At 40.5% G+C, this 16,441-nt stretch overlaps 1 protein-coding gene across 1 annotated transcript; it reads left to right on the top strand.

The window, feature by feature from the left end:
• The first annotated feature begins 4,574 nt into the window (after positions 1–4,574).
• ascc2 (activating signal cointegrator 1 complex subunit 2) lies at positions 4,575–16,413 on the top strand. Its single transcript, XM_051694151.1, has 19 exons — positions 4,575–4,662; positions 5,385–5,477; positions 5,621–5,779; positions 6,017–6,190; positions 6,353–6,482; positions 6,578–6,645; positions 6,729–6,842; positions 8,789–8,901; positions 9,029–9,100; positions 9,191–9,295; positions 9,388–9,456; positions 10,265–10,339; positions 11,135–11,369; positions 11,606–11,802; positions 11,899–12,015; positions 12,262–12,498; positions 12,665–12,746; positions 15,682–15,776; positions 15,903–16,413. Exons 2-19 carry the CDS (start codon positions 5,391–5,393, stop codon positions 16,072–16,074), a joined length of 2,301 nt encoding a protein of 766 aa, XP_051550111.1. The 5' UTR covers positions 4,575–4,662; positions 5,385–5,390; the 3' UTR covers positions 16,075–16,413.
• Positions 16,414–16,441: the final 28 nt, after the last annotated feature.

Below are 16,441 nucleotides of genomic sequence, written 5' to 3'. Positions count from 1 at the left end.
ACTTTTTTGGAGAGTGTTGCAATCATCTGATTTGAAATGACTGTACATAAAAAAAAATTGTAAAAAATGAAATTCACAAGGTAAAACATCATATAATGTGTAGTTGTAGTGTTTTCAATTTAGCAAAGGGTGAATATAATTTACAAATCACTACTTTTTGTTTTTTATTAGCATTTTTCATACTGTCCCAACTTTTTTGGAATTGGAGTTGTACAATAAAATGGAACATCCCCTTATCTATTAAGGGAAAATAAAGGTAGCTTTGTACTAGTAGGACATTAGGCCACTGCCTTTCACTATGAAGGATATGATGAGAGGCATTGTCTCCTTGTGTCCATCACTCAACTTATATACACTGTTACTATTGCTCCTTCTTGTTACATTTCATCTTTTTTTAATCTTTATCTGATCCTTCCCAGTTATTTTGATTTAATTGTTGACATAATTTACTTGCAGTGTGCGAATTATGCAATTTCTTGGGGGAAGGACCAAACCATGGCATGGTGTGTTTCTTTTTGCGCCTGTAGTAGTTGCCTGAGGTGACCTGACAATCGAACCTGAGAAGTATGTAGCTTAAAATATTTTTGTAAACAAAACAAAATTTTTGTGATGTATTTGTGATATGAACATCTACAATAATGTAAAAAACAATGACAGTACTTATCTTTTGACGATGTACCATCCAATACTGATCCTAACTGACTCGAAGAAAGCTCAAACGGCCTGTTACTATAGTTCCCTATCGATTAAATTCACTTGACATTGCCGCAAGCACTATGGGGAGTGTCCTTCTTAAACGACTTGAAACCCTAAACCCTTCCGATCTAACGTCCTTGCATGTGTAATATGCGCGTGATGAGCTCCGGCCCTCTATGAGAGTGCACGGTCTCATTTCCTTTTGCGGCTCTGACGATGGGGATGATGCTGTGTCACTCGCAGCTTCAGGCGAGTGGTTCACGGAGGATGTTGCCGCCTCTTTCCTCAGCGAGGTGCACACGCCATGGACAAGGAGCTTCTTCGCATCATCGCAAGGGCGGTTGAAGCATTCGGTCTTGAGTGGTCCTCTCCAGAAGAGCCAGAAAAGTCTCACCTGGATGAATGGTTTTTGCAAACTGGACATCGTCAACAGACCGCGGTCCGGAGCATCACACCATTCTTCCCTGAGGTCCATGCGGAGCTCACAAAGACCTGGTGTGCACCTTACTCTTCGTGCATTCAGGTCAGAGGTGCTGCTGTTCTTACTAAAGTAACTTTTTCATCCACACAGATCAAAAAGGCTATTCAAAAATTCCCCCTGTAGAACAGGCGGTTGCAGCTCACCTCTACCATAATACTGGCATGGGATGGAAATCCCACCCCCGCTCACCCTTCCAAGTCGCATTGACTGACGTCCGCACTGGCTGGAAGAGCTTATACAGCAGCGGGCCAAGCTGGTTCAGCACTCCACAACATGTCGGTGCTCCAGGTTTTTCAAGCTAAGCTTCTTCAACAAATGAAAGAGCAAGGCTCCAATCCAGAGCTGTTCAAAGAGCTCCACACCGCTACAGATTTGGCGCTGCGAGCCACGAAAGTGAAGCAATGCAAGCCGTGGCCCAAGTGTAAGCATCTGCCGTCTCAGCGCGAAAACACGCCGACGAAAAAACTCCGGCCGGGCAACAAAAACATTATTGACATGCCCAGCCCTGTGAAGAGGAGCCCAGAGCTCGCTGTTATTCACGGCCCAGAGCCAAAGAAGGCTCGATTAGAGGCACACAGTGTTCCTCCCCTCTTCCCCATTACTGTTTATCGGAAACAGGACATTGTTCAAAATGTTGCTTCTGTGTGTATTACTCAAACAGAGATTGTTCTTGCAAAAGAGAAAAAAGTGCCTGTTGTACAAATATGCGATATTCACACATTGTAAGAAAAAGAAAAATGTTCTCTTCACATATCATGCACCCCACACGTTATGCTTAACCACTTCCCTATGGTGTGCGGCGCCTTATCGCCTATAGCAAGCGAATCAATAAGCCTACTGTCCCACTGCGCGAACGCATGGCGAGCCCTCATGGACGTGTCAGACTGGGTGCTAAGCAAGGTTATACGATTCAGTTTGGTGACTGAGCACCCATTTACAGTGCATCCGGAAAGTATTCACAGCGCTTCACTTTTTCCACATTTTGTTATGTTACAGCCTTATTCCAAAATGGATTAAATTCATTATTTTCCTCAAAATTCTACAAACAATACCCCATAATGACAACGTGAAAGAAGTTTGTTTGAAATCTTTGCAAATTTATAAATAAAATAAATAAATAAAAATCACATGTACATAAGTATTCACAGCCTTTGCTCAATACTTTGTTGAAGCACCTTTGGCACCAATTACAGCCTCAAGTCTTTTTGAGTATGATGCTACAAGCTTGGCACACCTATTTTTGGGCAGTTTCTCCCATTCTTCTTTGCAGGACCTCTCAAGCTCCATCAGGTTAGATGGGGAGCGTCGGTCCACAGCCATTTTCAGATCTCTCCAGAGATGTTCAATCGGGTTCAAGTCTGGGCTCTGGCTGGGCCACTCAAGGACATTCACAGAGTTGTCCCAGAGCCACTCCTTTGTTATCTTGGCTGTGTGCTTAGGGTCATTGTCCTGTTGGAAGATGAACCTTCGCCCCAGTCTGAGGTCCAGAGCGCTCTGGAGCAGGTTTTCATCAAGGATGTCTCTCTACATTGCTGCATTCATCTTTCCCTCGATCCTGACTAGTCTCCCAGTTCCTGCCGCTGAAAAACATCCCCACAGCATGATGCTGCCACCACCATGCTTCACTGTAGGGATGGTATTGGCCAGGTAATGAGCGGTGCCTGGTTTACTCCAGACATGACGCTTGCCATTCAGGCCAAAGAGTTCAATCTTTGTTTCTCATGGTCTGAGAGTCCTTCAGGTGCCTTTTGGCAAACTCCAGGCGGGCTATCATATGCCTTTTACTGAGGAGTGGCTTCCGTCTGGCCACTCTACCATACAGGCCTGATTGGTGGAGTGCTGCAGAGATGGTTGTTCTTCTGGAAAGTTCTCCTCTCTCCACAGAGAAATGCTGGAGCTCTGTCAGAGTGACCATCGGGTTCTTGGTCACCTCCCTGACTGAGGCCCTTCTCCCCGATCGCTCAGTTTGGCCGGGCGGCCAGCTCTAGGAAGAGTCCTGGTGGTTCCAAACTTCTTCCATTTATGGATGATTGAGGCCACTGTGCTCATTGGGACCTTCAATGCTGCAGAAATGTTTCTGTACCCTTCCCCAGATCTGTGCCTCGATGCAATCCTGTCTCGGAGGTCTACAGACAATTCCTTGGAGTTCATGGCTTGGTTTGTGCTCTGACATGCACTGTTAACTGTGGGACCTTATATAGACAGGTGTGTGCCTTTCCAAATCATGTCCAGTCAACTGAATTTACCACAGGTGGGCTCCAATCAAGTTGTAGAAACATCTCAAGGATGATCAGTGGAAACAGGATGCACCTGAGCTCAATGTTGAGTGTCATGGCAAAGGCTGTGAATACTTATGTACATGCGATTTTTTTCATTTTTTTATTTTTAATAAATTTGCAAAGATTTCAAACAAACTTCTTTCACGTTGTCATTATGGGGTATTGTTTGTAGAATTTTGAGGAAAATAATGAATTTAATCCATTTTGGAATAAAGCTGTAACATAACAAAATGTGGAAAAAGTGAAGCGCTGTGAATACTTTCCGGATGCACTGTAAATAGGCATAATGCGCACCTAAAGGGGTGGGGCTCAGACACCATTGCCAATCAGAGGATTGGCGTGATTGTATAAGGAATTCAACAAGCTTGTGTAAGAAGGACACTCCCCATAGTGCTTAGGGCAATGTCTCATTCCCTTCATCTCAGGGAACTAAGGTTACATGTGTAACCAGAGATGTTACCCTGTCAAGCGGATGTGACTTCTGTCTGTGCGTAAGCGTCCTCGCCAAGTAAAAACTACGTGCTGATAATCCAACTTTTGTAGTTACTGCATCTGAGTTAATTTACTGAGTTAAAAAATAGTTTTTGCTGCTTCAATTAGAGCAATTTACAGCAGAAAGCTTGTTTTATATGTTTTATATATTCAAAGAGTCTTTATCACTCAACTGTGTGGCATTTTCTCCTACATTCTCTTCGAACTTACACTATTATTATTTTTTTATTTCAAATTTCTATAAATAATTTTATAAAATAATTGTATAAAAAAATATAATATATAACTATATAAAAACGTTATAACGGTATATGTTATATGTCATGCCAAATGTGCAGCTGTCTCTTATGCCATTTAAAGACTAAACTGAAAAAAGTTGTAAGTTATAAATCGATGGGACATATTAGAAAAATTCTGACTTTTCTGGCAAAGGATGATTCAACTTCCTTTTCAAGCTTAAATAAATGTGTAATGTAAAGAAACTGCAGCAGTTTGTTGTGATGAGTGGAACGCATTCAAAACGTGAACATTTTATTAAATCCCATTGGACTTTATTGAACACATTAGTTACTGGAATAGCCAACCATCCATTTATTTTACAGGCTTTTATTTTGAAACTTTGTCAGCACGACAACACCGGATATCCTTGCAGATGGATGTGACGTCTTGTGTTAGAGCTATTAAACACCTGTTAAAGGATTTTGTATAAAAGAGGTGAGATATATATGTATTTTTTAATCTTCTTTTTTAATAAAGTTAATCGATGCTGTATTTCCAGATGAACAGGAGTCATTATTGTTTTCCAAAAGCAGAGAAGCGAACTTTTTCTGGCAGACTTTTTCCTGTTGTGGTCTTTGACAGTTTCAAAAGCAGACAGCAGTTTTTGGCTGTATTATTGATGTCAGTATTTTACTAAAAAATATATATTTTATATATAATGAAAACTACTGTGATGTGGTTGTGTTTAATCTTGCCGAGCACACTGACACCGGCAGCATTAGCTAAGTCGCTAACAAAATAGCCAGTCAGTCATCTTTTAGTTAGCTAATAGCCTTAAAATTAAACAAACAGCCTGCAATGTAAGATGCCACTTGTTTCAGAATATTTATCCTGTGTAATAATAGGTTCCTGGTGTTGTCAACATTTCATGTGGATCTCAGATCTTGTGTTGTTAACACATTAGCCAGTGTTTTCCGATACAATGTGGCCATGTCAAAGTGATTACAAATCAGAACACTGTTAGGTGCCTCTTGAGGCCCACGAATAAACGTGAACCATATGTAAATCATCCCTAATCACGTTTCGTAAACTGCCTTTCAAATCTCGGCTAATCATTTACCCATTTTGCTGACAGTTTGGATGAGTAAATCTTGCCATGATGAATTTAAAATCCAGGAACAGACCTCATGTGGTAATTTTCTGTACTTCTTGGGCAGGTGAAAATGGCATGTGCGAGAGTGCCTTTAGATGAACTGCATGTGACTGAGCTCTCTGGACCTCAAGGAAAAGAACGCACCTTACCAGCACTGGTGAATGAATGCATTATTTTACATCCACCTGCATAATTTTGTACACTCTCTGAAATAGTTTAGGTGCAAAAGTATACTAGATTAGAACCTTAACTGTAGTCCAGATTTTGTCACCTGAAATGGGTCTGGATCTCATCTATCAGCATCCTGACCGTAAGGAGGAGAGATGTTTCTTAACTTATAAACCACCACCTGAGGATGGCACATCTGCGCTAGTGGAGGAGTTCCTGGAGCTTGGTCATTTCATCTCTGAGGACCTGGAGTGGTTGCTGGCGTTACCCCATGACAAGTTCTGGTGTCAGGTCAGAATATTTACAAGGCATTTACTAATGGAAACATGGGAGAGAAAAAAAAAAACTTTATTTCTCTTACACACATGTGACGAAGACAGACACCTATTATACTATATAAAAAAACTATATTATTAAACATTTTAGTACTGTGCATATTGCCCTGGGCAAGAGTTTATTTTGTTTGCCAGGCCAGTTGCATTATTTAATGTGGCATGCGGCCACACATGGTCTATTCTCTCTCTTAAGGTGGTATTTGATGAGTCATTACAGAGGTGTTTGGACTCTTATTTGAGACACGCACCTCGTGGGCTGGACCCAGCTTGTCTGTCATCCACTCCAGCTGTAGCCGACATGCAGAGGAACATTCACCGCTCTGTGTTCATGGTCTTCCTCAGGATGGCTACGCACAAAGAGTCTAAGGTGCACAATCTGTCGCAGTTTTTTTATTATTTTTATTTTTATTTTTTTTTAATGTTGATTAGCACATGACCTAGTCAGAAGTACAAGTCACTTGCCTCAAAATGACCAAGATTAATGTGTTTTTGTATAAACATTTACAAAATGTTTTTTTTCACTCTACAGGAAAACTTCATTACTCCTGCAGTATTTGCAGAGATTATTTACAATAACTACTTATTTGACATTCCCAAAATCCTGGATCTGTGTGTACTGTTTGGGAAAGGGAATACACAACTGCTTCACAAAATGATCGGTACATACAAACGTTTGAAAATGTGCGCTAGTACACCATTGTACATGTGTGCTTCCACATTTAAAATTAAAATAGCTTTTTTTCTTTTTTTATAGAGAACATATTCTCACAACAACCCAGTTATTATGGAGACCTGAATGAGACTATACCTTCCATTATCCAGGTAGGTTGTGATCTTGTGATGTCATCAATATTTCAAAGTGTTTAGATGCCTGTTGAAAAAGCTTGTGTGTGTGTGTATTCTAGGTGTTTGATACCATTTTACAGAAGTGTGGAATTCAATCAGATGAGGCAGGTGCAAGCCAACCCCTCAAACTGAATGCAAACAAATGCTTAACTACCATGACCATGCCAGAGGAGGTAAAAAAAAAAAATAATTTCAATCTCTCTGTCTTTAGCCCTGTTCGGATGGGATTCGTTTTGTAAACAACATTTGCGTTACAATTATTATTACCCGACGTTTGTGATTACATGTACCGATTCGGACAGTTAAATAATTATTTAATTTATTGATTTAATTTTAATTTATTACTGAAACATTATAAATTATGTATTATTAAATTAAAGTTCACATGAGTTTATAAAAGTGGCTGCTTATGTTAAACCCACTGAAATAAACAAGAATGATCTGTGAATTATATAATTATAACATTACGTAACTGAGTTGAGAAATTAAGGCTCTCCTTGTTAATTTTATTTTCGTATTTTTTTCATTGGATAGCAAAAAATCTACATCCATATTGAAAGGCGCGCAGCAGGCAGAAGATTGGCACACAAGTACGATCTTAACTGTAGTTCATGTAGGTCAAAATACATAAGGAAAAGCGTTGTGAGAATTCAATATCAGCAATCATAGACGTTCGCATTCGGACGGGATTGGATTTCTCAAGAGGATCCTTGAGTAAGCCGAATAAAAAGTAATTTGCTCTGAAATTTTTACAGAGGTTGTGTGAGAACAACACCGCCTATTCAGATGGGATTAAAATCACTAAGTACATCTGGGAAACAAATTTCCCTGACCTCCTCAGGGAAAACTAGTCTCGTCCAAATAGGGCTTTTATCTCCATATCTATCCACTCTTTCTTTTCTGAATCACCCACTACTAGCTAATGTCCTCAATTGATTTTGACTTAAAGGGAATATCACTACTTGATTGCATTGTGTTTGTAACAAGGTAGATGGAAAGGAGGAGGCAAGAACCGGCTTGATAATATAAATAAAGATTTAATGATTAACTGAACCAAAAAGACAAACACACACAGGTGTCGGACAGCTGTCCGTAACTCACTCTCTCTGTCGCACTATCATCTCCAGTCGGCCTTTATCCCTCTCGGACAAATCAGCCTAATTAGGGGCCGGGTGTGTGGAATCACGACCTGGCCCCTCCCTCTGCCCTGCCACATCTCCACCCCCCCTTTTCCCTGGGGGGTCGTGCCTTCTGCCCCGTCTGCCGGCAGGTCATCCCCGTCTACCTGGATCAGAGGAGGGGACAAGGGGAGGGAAACAAAAAAAAAATGTGGCACCTACATGCCGTAACGGCGACCGTGCCAAATTAACAAAAACATTTAAAAAGAGAGGGAAAAGCCAATGCGGAGCGGCAGCGGGAGAGAGAGAGGAGAGAGGGAAAAAAAAAAAAATATGTACTTGCCCGCTCTCCGATACGCTGTAGTCTGGTCCTCGGCCACTCCTCCACCCTCTGGTGGACGACAGCCGCGCCTCCCCAGGTGGATCGGAGGCAGTCCTCCAGCCCTGGGCAGACGGAACGCCCCGCCGCATTTTTGGTGGACGGTAGGGGTCTCCCCCGCCCCTGGCAGTGGTAAGCGCCCCAGACGGTTGGTTGGAACCCCTCCTCCCCTCGCGGTCGGCGGCCGTTCCTCCGCTTTCAGGCAGCCGGTCTCCTCCGTCCCCCGGTGGATGGCCGCGGCTGCTCCTTTGGGGTGGATGGTAGCTGCGAGGACTCCACTATGGCGCATCCCTCCTCCTTCCCGGGTTTCGGCACCAGTGTAATAAGGTAGATGGAAAAGATGCAGCGAGAACCGGCTTGATAATATAAATAAAGATTTAATGATTAACTGAACCAAAAAGACAAACACACACAGGTGTCGGACAGCTGTCCACAACTCACTCTCTCTGTCGCACTGCCGTCTCCAGACGGCCTTTATCCCTCTCGGGCTAATCAGCCTAATTAGGGGCCGGGTGTGCGGAATCACGACACGGCCCCGCCCTCCGCTCTGCCACAGTGTTATTGTCCAAGTAAGTATTCTTTGCATGCATATATTTAGATATATTGTGTTTATGTCTCATAGGAGCTTGCAGACCTGGTGTTGTACCTGTGTGACACCTGCACCACTGTCCACTCTTTCTTGGACATCTTCCCTGAGGCTTGTTCAACCTTTAAACAGCACAATTTTCTTAACAGGTGTCACAAATTCATCCACATTACTGTCTCTACTTTTAATTCATACAGTCTCCTCAAGGGCAAAAACTCATACCTGATCTTACTGACACAATGTTAGAAGTAATTCATAGAGCTTCTCTCAATTTAGATTATCAACATTCTATGAGATGGCCGTTCCAGATCTGGAGAAAGCAGTGAAAAAGAGAAATTTCAATAAAAGGTTTGAATGGCAAACTTATGTCTTACCCATTCTCACACATTTGTTTAGAAACATGTACATGTTAGTTTAACTAGTTGCAATCTGTCTTAGTTTACAGGAGGACACGTGGAGACGAGTGTCTCATTCCAGAAAGAAAATAGTGGAGATCGCTCATCTTTTGCTCCAGCACACATGTTTACAGCCCATATTGGAGGGGTGAGGAGAAAACAAACTTATGGACCACATTATTTGAAAGATAAATATCCCTGGCCTCTTCTTTGTGTACTTAGTTTCATTCATTTTCACAGCTCTGAAAACATGCAATCCTTTGTAGAAGACCTTCTACTGACCTTCACAGCTTTCCTTCAAGAGAAAAGGTGAATTTGCAGAGATGTCTCACTAACCCCGTTTACACCTGGTGTTAAGATGCGTCTCAGGTGATCCAAACACGTGGTCAGGCAAGACACGTTGTTTACACCTGGTCGCTTAAATGCGTCTCCTGTGACCACCTGTGTTCGGATTTCGAGGGGAGGGTCTCTGATTTCATGACGACATACATAAATCGCTATGTTACTGTATGGTATTAAAGCACAACAAATTCAGAAAAATGCTGCACTGTGTCTCCCAGATGCAGCTGAAATGTAATCTATGCACAAACTCTGTTTTAGTGGATTACTTGTATTAAAGGAGCTTCAGATGTCCGTGCTTCTCATCTGTGTCTCTGCATGTTGATTTCAGACACTGAAGAAGATCCGTGAACTTGTGTATGTGTCCACCATTTTTTTTTTTTTTTTTTTGATCGGATGGTTATTTCTTTTTAAATCACTCATAACCACTAAAGTTTAAACTCTTATTTTAGCACGGCAGTTGAGTTACAGGTGAGGGGTGGCACTTCACTGCTGTCCGGAACGCATTCAGGACGGATTAACGTTTACACCTAAGATGCGATGTGGTCACATATGTTTTTGACTACCTTTGTATGTGGTTTGTTATGTTTGGTATGTTATCCGATCACAAAACAGTTTAGCCCTGTATTTAGCGCAGAGTCTGACCACATGTGAACAGATCACGCATCTTAATACCAGCTGTAAACGGTGTCACTTTGTGTATGGATGTATATGTAAACCACAGTAGCCTATGACTAAACTACATTGTCAATGCATTGTTTGTCTTTTTATACCTCAGATTCCTTGCAGATTATGATGAACAGTTTCCTATAGCTGATGACATCAGTCTCCTTCAGCAGGCCTTTCCACATTTGTATCCTTTATTACGATAAAATGGGAAGCAAAAGTTTCAATCACTGACTTCTTTCAGGCTGATACTTCAGAAAAAATGTCAATTGATTCCAGTCATAACAATTACAAATTCAGACAGCTTTTCCTACACATGCTTCATAATTAGGGACTGATGCCGATGCTCATTTTCTGGTAAAAACACATTGATTCAGTGCCTAAATCGCCACATTTTCTGTACCTGCCTCAGAATTCAAATTTAGCTCAAATCTAAATTTCTACAACGGCAAACCACATACTGCCCGGATTACAAGTGCATGGCTGCGTAAACAGAGAGTGCAGGTGCTAGATTATCCTGCCTGCAGTCCTGGCCTGTCTCCAATTGAGAATGTGTGGCACATTATGAAGCGCAAAATATGGCAACGAAGACCCTGTAAAATTGCGCAGCTGAAGACCTGCATAATGGATGAATGGGGGAAAATTCCGCTTGCTAAACTTAACAAACTTGCGCAAATGCTTAAGTGTTATTAGAAGAAATAGTGATGTTACGCAGTGGTAAACACTCGACTTTCCCAATATTTTTGAAGCTTGTTGCAATCGTCTGATTTGAAATGAGTGTGTATTTAAAAACAAACAAACAATTAAATTCACTATGTAAAACATTAATGTGTTGTTGTTGTAGTGTTTTCAATATAGCACAGGGTGAATCGAATTTACAAATCACTCATTTTTGTTTTTGTTAGCATTTTCCATACTGTCCCAACTTTTTCAAAATTGGGGTTGTATGATTTTCTGCTATTCTCCTTGATCTGTGTCTCAGAGATGACACCAGGACATCCTACCTCTTGCAGGGTGTAGAGTCTGCCTGGGAGAGTGTGGGGAAGAAGAGAAGTTTCCCCTCTGCAATCTCATCAGCCAATCACAGTGCAGGGGTCAAAAGCAAATCTGGCAGAGAAAAAGGAGCTTCCCAGAAGATTGAAGCAGGAGCAATGGGAGTCAGAGAGGAGTTGGGAGGAGCGGAAGCAATGCCTGACATTCCTCGTAAGGGAGACAATGTGAGTTCAGACTTTATTAAAAGTTTCATTTGCAAATATTGAATATTTTTATAATATAAAAACCTTATTGTTGAAAATGCTTGGGGACTTTTTCTACTTTATTTAGGTCAAACATAGACCCACTTTTATGACTCATCTTGCTCTATACAGATGCTGTATTTATTGCCCTCTTGTGAAATAAAATATAATTTTACCCGTTTTTTTTTTTTTTTTTTTTTTTTTTTTTGGACCTATAGGGGGCAGTGTGCACAGTGAGTGCTGGGGAATTGGAGTCTCTGCTGTCTCATATTCGAGACCTGCTCCCGGATTTGGGGGAGGGATTTATACTGGCATGTTTGGAGGAATACGGCTACAACACTGAACTTGTCATCAACAACATCCTGGAAGGCAAACTGTCTCCATCACTTGATAAACTGGACAGGGCAATGGCCAGGTAAGCCCTAACCAAAGGATTTCTTGTAGAAGGATTTATGGTTCAACTTAACTCCACTTCATTGTTGCCTAATGGCTCTGTGATGTTTCCCCATAGGCCTGTGAAGGAGCTTCCTTCAGTTTTAAGCTCCAGATCAAACGTGTTTGACGACGACGAGTTTGATGTGTTCAACCGTGACCGACTGGACATGAATCGCGTATGGAAAGGCCGGAGGTAAGTTCTGTGAGCCCATGTTAAAATTCAGTTCCAACTCTTCCCACTTAGAGAAACATTTCCCCATCCATCCTGCTCTGCAGTAAATAAGCCTGTGATTTTAGTTTACTTTGACGGTTTAGTTAAATATTCATGCAAGTCCTTTGACAAGTCCAGCATAAACTTACATCAGTTCATGAAATATGCATCTTAAGCTGTTCAAGATGGTTTGTGTCAGCCAGAAATTAAAATCTATGTGTATTTCAGACAGGGGGAAAGTGTGCGTGCCACACTCAATGACAAACAGCACATTGAAGAGCAAAGAGCCAGATATCAAGCATATCAGATAGTGGTGGACGAGATTCCCATCACGACAGACCCCTCTGGGGACCGTGATAATGCTTTCGCCATGGACGATTACGACGATGAATATGATGACACATATGATGTCAACCAAATAGGAGCCAATGATCTGGATGAGGAGGATGAGTTATTGAACCGCAGGTATGTGCAGAACCTTTTCAACTTCCTGAGTAAGAAAAATGTAACTGACAACGTAAAGCTGCATTTTTGCCCTTACTGCATAAAAATTATGGATTTATATTGTGCCTCACCAGTATTTTTCAAGTTCACATTATGTAGATTATCTTTGTCCTTTCATTTCCTTTAGGCCTTTCACTACCCCACAAGTGCTCAGAACTGGCAAACAGGCTCAGGTGGTAGAGGAAGAGGAAGAAGAGGAAGAAGACAAGGTGCAAATGAATTACTCTCTCTTTTAGATTTTTATTTTGAAACGTTTCTGCTGTGCTAATGCAGTAACTAAACATTTTGACAAAATTGGGTGTTTAAAGCTCCGTTCACACCGGCAGTGACTTTCACTTGATTTCGCTAGTCTCTGTACTGTTAACTTGCAAGTGAGCGTTCATAATACTGTCGCTTTAACGTTATTGGTGGATTGCGCGTCTGGCCATATCTTTAGAAAATCTGATCACAGATGAGATGTACTGTCGGTAAAACTAAGATTTAATTCTAATTTGACAAGGAGTCAGTTCTTTTGCCTCTTAAAATCAACAGTCTGCAGGGGAGAGTGTTTTATATAACCTGCAGTAGTGCTCATTGCATCATATTTTTAACAAGATGAATGTCTATCAATGAATGAATTGAACTCACTCAGAATGAAGACAGTTTCTGACAAGGTTTTCCACGCATCTTTGTTTTATTATATCCATGCATGTGGTTTCAGACAAATTATATAGAACAGTGAAATCCCTCATAATATTAAAACTTCTCTGTCTTTCCTGCACTCGACCCCAGTAAGGAGATGGATGACGTGAGCTATACAGCCTTCTCTCTCATTGGTAGTAACTCCTGAATGAGAATTTGCATCAAGTTCGCTCACCACACCCAAAGCTTGTCACCAGTGGTCTCTGTCGCTCATGTCACCGGAAGTTGCTCTACTCTCACTGAAAATGATTGAGATCATTTAGCTTTGTCGCTGTGTGTCGCTGGTGGTGTGAATGGGGCTTTATACAATAATCTGTCCTGTGACAGATGGGTTTGGCTTAACTATGCTCTGATTCAGAGAGTGTGAAAATTGCAGTAACAACAAAATTTGCTAAAACAAATACACACTTTTTTTTCTCAGTTTATGTATTGGCATAGTTTCTGCGTTTGACTTCGTAGGGCAGCACTGTGGTCCCTTACATAGGCTGAGTGTGATATGGTTTGATTATTGTAGATCATTGTATCGAGCATCTACCTTTTTCATTTGAATAAGAATTTAGGGGTAGTCACTAGTACTTTTTCTTCTATTCATATGCATGTAATGCACAAAAGCGGGAATTCTTTCGCTGCATACCAAAGTTCAAGTTTGGTAAACTCTGACATGCAAATTCATACAGTGAATAGACTTTGGACCAATAGAGGATCTAAACGTCACAGAGTAAATGATGTATTTTTTTTTTTTTAAAGTTATGATTATTTAATTCTTGTATATTTGATATTATTATATCTATTTATTTTTTATTTTTTTCAAAACAGAAGGCCTGTTGCCTATATTCCTTGTGCTGTCTGAAATTTTGCATGCTTAAAATCTAGTGTGTCTGCCCATTAAGGTTGACAATAAGTCATGGACTGGAATTTCAGGTGCTTGGATGTAGCCACAGTCAGGGATGTGATTCTTCCGGATTAATCTAGAATTACGTTTTTTCCGACCTAAAAATGTGACAATTGTGTCAATCCGTAAAAAGAAAAAAAAAATCCTCGGGGTTCACGTTATCGACAGTGCCCATGTGTACATTCTCGACAAACATTTTTCACCCAAACGAGTGTCGTCAAACATTCACTCAATCTTCACTACTGTTTTTGCATCACGCACATACTTTGTTGTGAACGCGCAAGACGGAGGCTCTTGATTTTCGACGTTAGGAGTACTTCATTTAAGTAAGACAGGTTTATTTTGATTCATCAAGACAAATATAGTGGTTGGTTATAAAACGGCTTTGAACTGTTATCATGATTACTGCAATTCCAGCATTACTGACGTGATATTTGCAGTGAAATTGTTACATTTACCTTCACACATGAATTACTCATTGCCAGTTTATTGAACCGCTTGTATGTATAATCATAAAACCCTGCAGATACAGTCCAGGCATTAGAAAATGTTCAGTACAGAGGAGTTTTTTCCCCGTTTAGACCGGGAAATGAACTTGGGTTGCAGATGTAATAAAAATTGACATAAGTTTTTGTGAGACCACTCTCTGTAAATACTCTTAATTTAAATGCACAATGCAGAAATAATACTAGCCAAACAATGAAAAGGGGTCAGCACTCCTAAGAACATGTAATATTACATGCTTATACATTGTCATTTTCACATTAATGTGTAAAAGCCAGCGTGATAATTGTAAAAAGCAGCACTTACAGTTAGCACATGTTGAGGGGAAAACCATCCAAAACTCTCTTAAAAAATGGCAAACGTTGACCTCTGAGACGTTAGTATATCCATTAATGCAGCATTATTGATTGAATGAACATTGAAATCGCAATGTAGCCTTGCATGCATTAAAAACGTTAAAAACAGCCTGCGTTGACAGCTTCAGTTAAAGTAGTACTGACGAGCTAATGGCGCCATCTAGCGGCCGTGTGCGGGATGAGATGAGATGACAGCATCAGATGATCCAATGTTATCATATTACAATCCAAATCGCGAAGCTTTTTAAAATGATTCCTTCCCAAATGTTTGCTTTAGATTTCCTAACTTCTGCACTCTGTTTGGGTGGTTTTGTGCTAATCAACTATTCTATTTGTTAACGTTAGTTAATGCATTAGTTATCGTGAACTAACAATTAATGATATCTTTTTTTTTTTTTTACAGCATTTATTAATCTTTGTTAATGTTGGTTAATAAATATCATATTTTTTCATTGTTAGTTCACGTTAGTTCCTACTGCATTAACTAATGTTAAAATGTACAAGATTTCATTTAAAAATCTTTTATAAATATGTTGAAATTAACATTAACCAAGATTATTAAGTGCTGTAGAAGTCATTTTAATTGTTAGTTCATGATACATGCTCGGTACATTTCCCTGCTTTTTTGTGCTTAGCCGATCACATGCCTGCACAGTATGTGTTGATGCACTGATTCCTAATGATCTCAGTTTTCTGTGTGGTTTTGATTAGGATGACGCTGTGAGGAGGGATCACTTCATTCAGGACCCAGCTGTTCTGAGAGAGAGAGCAGAGGCCAGAAGAGCTGCCATGCAGAGCCGGAAGGGGTAAATCAGAAGTTTGAGAATAGTGATTTCAGTCATACAACAGAGCAATTGCTTTTATATAACTAACCTCCAAAACAAAGTTCAGTCACTCACCAGTTTTCAATTTTATGAAATTTTTCCCAATAGATACAGACCTCCTCCACCAAGTCATGTGGTAGGTGGTCCAAAAGGGCAGGGCCAGGTGCAGGAGACGGTTTTGGACCGTCGTAGGAAAGAGATGAACAAGAGCCGAGGAGCCAATCATAATCGCAGGACAATGGCGGACAGGAAGAGGAACAAGGGCATGATCCCTTCCTGATAACACTGCCTTTACATCAATTGCAACATAAAAGCACAGACACATAGTGGTCTCTGTGAACTGAAGAACCGGAGTGAAGTATCAGAGATTAAATTGAGCTTCTCATGCAGATAAGATCAGAGGAGCATCAAATTGAGACTGTGGTCTCTTACACAGGCCTTTTATTTCTTTCAGATTGAAACGTTTTGATGAAGATCTTATTTTTTGAAGTCTAAAGTGACATGCTGGTTTTGAGTTTGTAAAGTGCTTTGTAAAATGGACAGGAAGGTGTGTCTATAAGGGAACAATGATACTAACTATCTATCTATATATATATATATATATATATATATATATATATATATATATATATATATATATATATATA

The sequence above is a fragment of the Myxocyprinus asiaticus genome, chromosome 4, assembly GCF_019703515.2.
Source record: "Myxocyprinus asiaticus isolate MX2 ecotype Aquarium Trade chromosome 4, UBuf_Myxa_2, whole genome shotgun sequence".
NCBI classification, from domain to species: Eukaryota; Metazoa; Chordata; class Actinopteri; order Cypriniformes; family Catostomidae; genus Myxocyprinus; species Myxocyprinus asiaticus.
Note: the sequence above shows the minus strand (reverse complement) of the source record. Positions and strands in the feature narration are given on the sequence as shown.

Excerpts from the sequence above, each read along its gene's own strand:
- ascc2 (XM_051694151.1), top strand. The coding sequence starts at position 5,391 with ATGGCATGTGCGAGAGTGCCTTTAGATGAACTGCATGTGACTGAGCTC. Across the intron at positions 5,478-5,620 it reads AACGCACCTTACCAGCACTG|CATCCTGACCGTAAGGAGGA; the intron begins GTGAATGAATGC and ends CTCATCTATCAG. Across the intron at positions 12,747-15,681 it reads AAGAAGAGGAAGAAGACAAG|GATGACGCTGTGAGGAGGGA; the intron begins GTGCAAATGAAT and ends GGTTTTGATTAG.